This window comes from Austrofundulus limnaeus, unplaced genomic scaffold (assembly GCF_001266775.1).
Source record: "Austrofundulus limnaeus strain Quisiro unplaced genomic scaffold, Austrofundulus_limnaeus-1.0 Scaffold526, whole genome shotgun sequence".
Classification (NCBI taxonomy): domain Eukaryota; kingdom Metazoa; phylum Chordata; class Actinopteri; order Cyprinodontiformes; family Rivulidae; genus Austrofundulus; species Austrofundulus limnaeus.
In genome coordinates this window covers 272,541-274,058 of record NW_013952928.1, presented here as the reverse complement: position 1 = coordinate 274,058, position 1,518 = coordinate 272,541, and the positions used below count along the sequence as shown (strand labels likewise).

Genomic DNA, 1,518 nt, shown 5'->3' with positions numbered 1-1,518 from the left:
ATTATTGGAGTTTTTTTATTTTAAACAATTAATTTTTCATTTTATTATTTGGTCTATTTTTAAACGAAACAAACCCAGTAGGTTCGGTCCAGTTTCAGAGACTCGGTTTTGTGTCTGAGGTTCTAGTCTTACCAGATGACGGCCGGTCCGAGTACCGAGTGCAGTAGACCCAGGCGGGCCACAGCATCTGCTGGCTCTCCGGGGTCGGCGTTCCGGTCTCGGTCTGAACCCGGTCCCCTCCTCCGGTCCTGTCCTCGGCCTTTACCTCATCTCTGTTGTCTGTGAGGGCCCCGGGCCCCGCTCCGGTTCTGCTGATCTGTTTGGGACTTGATGAAGACGAAGAGGATGAAGAGGTGCTGTCGCTGCTGCTGCCACAGTCCAGGTTCGGGGTCCCGGGAAGGTTCGGCCCACTGATCACCGGAGCGGAGCTGTGCTCCAGCAAACCCAGACCCGGKTCCTTCCTGCAACCGAAGTCCGGCCGCAGGATGTTGTCGATGAAGAAGTTGGTGGTTCTGTGGTTCTGCTGGGCCACCTGCAGGGGCAGGACGGGGGCTGAKGGGGGGACGCTCTCTGAACTCTTTAAGTCCCGCTGCTCCTCCATCGAGCGTTCGGTTCTGTCGGAACCGTAGCCCTCCCACTGTGTCACTGTTTGGATCCAGAATCTAAGCTCCAGGCTAACTGAAACCCGAACATTTTTTTGTTCAGATCCTGCTCAAACTGGGCCCGTCTGGTCTGAGTGTCCCAGCTCCGGTCCGTCATGGTGGGTCTGACAGAGGCGGGGTGACTGCTTTTGATGTTGCTGCTCACTTCTGGGTCCTGTCAGCGCATCACCAACACACTCGGAACCGAACCCAAAGACCAGCGGGCCAATCAGAGGCTGGAACCCATCAGAGCACGAGATGACACCTTCCAATCAGAAGAGAGTCTGTGGACCCGCTCTGTGGTTCTGTCTGCGGCTTCTGGTCCGGTTCTTTGAGAAAGTTTCTGTAAAGGAATGAATGAATGAATAAATGTATTACGTATGTTCCGAACCCTGCCGTGTTCTCGGGTCCAGGTTCGGGTTTATAATTTCTAATGGTCCACCTCCCACCAGAGAGTCTCATCTCCGAAACAACAGATCTGATCCATAAAAGATCCTTTTATTTTTAATCACAAGGAAACAAACAAAACATAATTATTTTTATTTGATTGGAGTTTAATTAATTATTTTTTCAATTTATTCTGTTCGATTTACAAACGCGCGTGCCTTCATTGATTTAGTCCGGTTCTGGATCGTCTTATGCTTTCCGCTTGTTTCCTATTTCCTCCTCTTCTGCTCCATCAGAACAGGGTCAGGCTTCTGGTCCAAAGTGGGCCGACAGGAGCTGAGGTCTGGTTTCAGGAAAATACAGAACCAACAGTTTAAAAAATAAAAAAATTCAGTCAGAAGCACAAGGCTGATGATTCATGATGGAGTTCTATTCTATTCTATTCTATTCTATTCTATTCTATTCTATTCTATTCTATTCTATTCTATTC

General features: G+C 48.9%; 1 protein-coding gene across 3 annotated transcripts in view; it reads right to left on the bottom strand.

Annotated features, from left to right (window-relative positions):
• Positions 1-945, bottom strand: part of LOC106530493 (homeobox protein engrailed-1-B) — a 30,614-nt gene extending 29,669 nt beyond the window's left edge. Inside the window, exon 1 of one of the 3 annotated variants that reach the window (XM_014026127.1) lies at positions 133-945. In XM_014026127.1, the coding sequence (XP_013881581.1) occupies positions 133-601 (469 nt within the window). In that variant the 5' untranslated portion in view covers positions 602-945. The remainder of the gene's footprint in view (positions 1-132) is intronic. The other 2 variants (XM_014026125.1, XM_014026126.1) reach the window with 2 other exon arrangements.
• Positions 946-1,518: the final 573 nt, after the last annotated feature.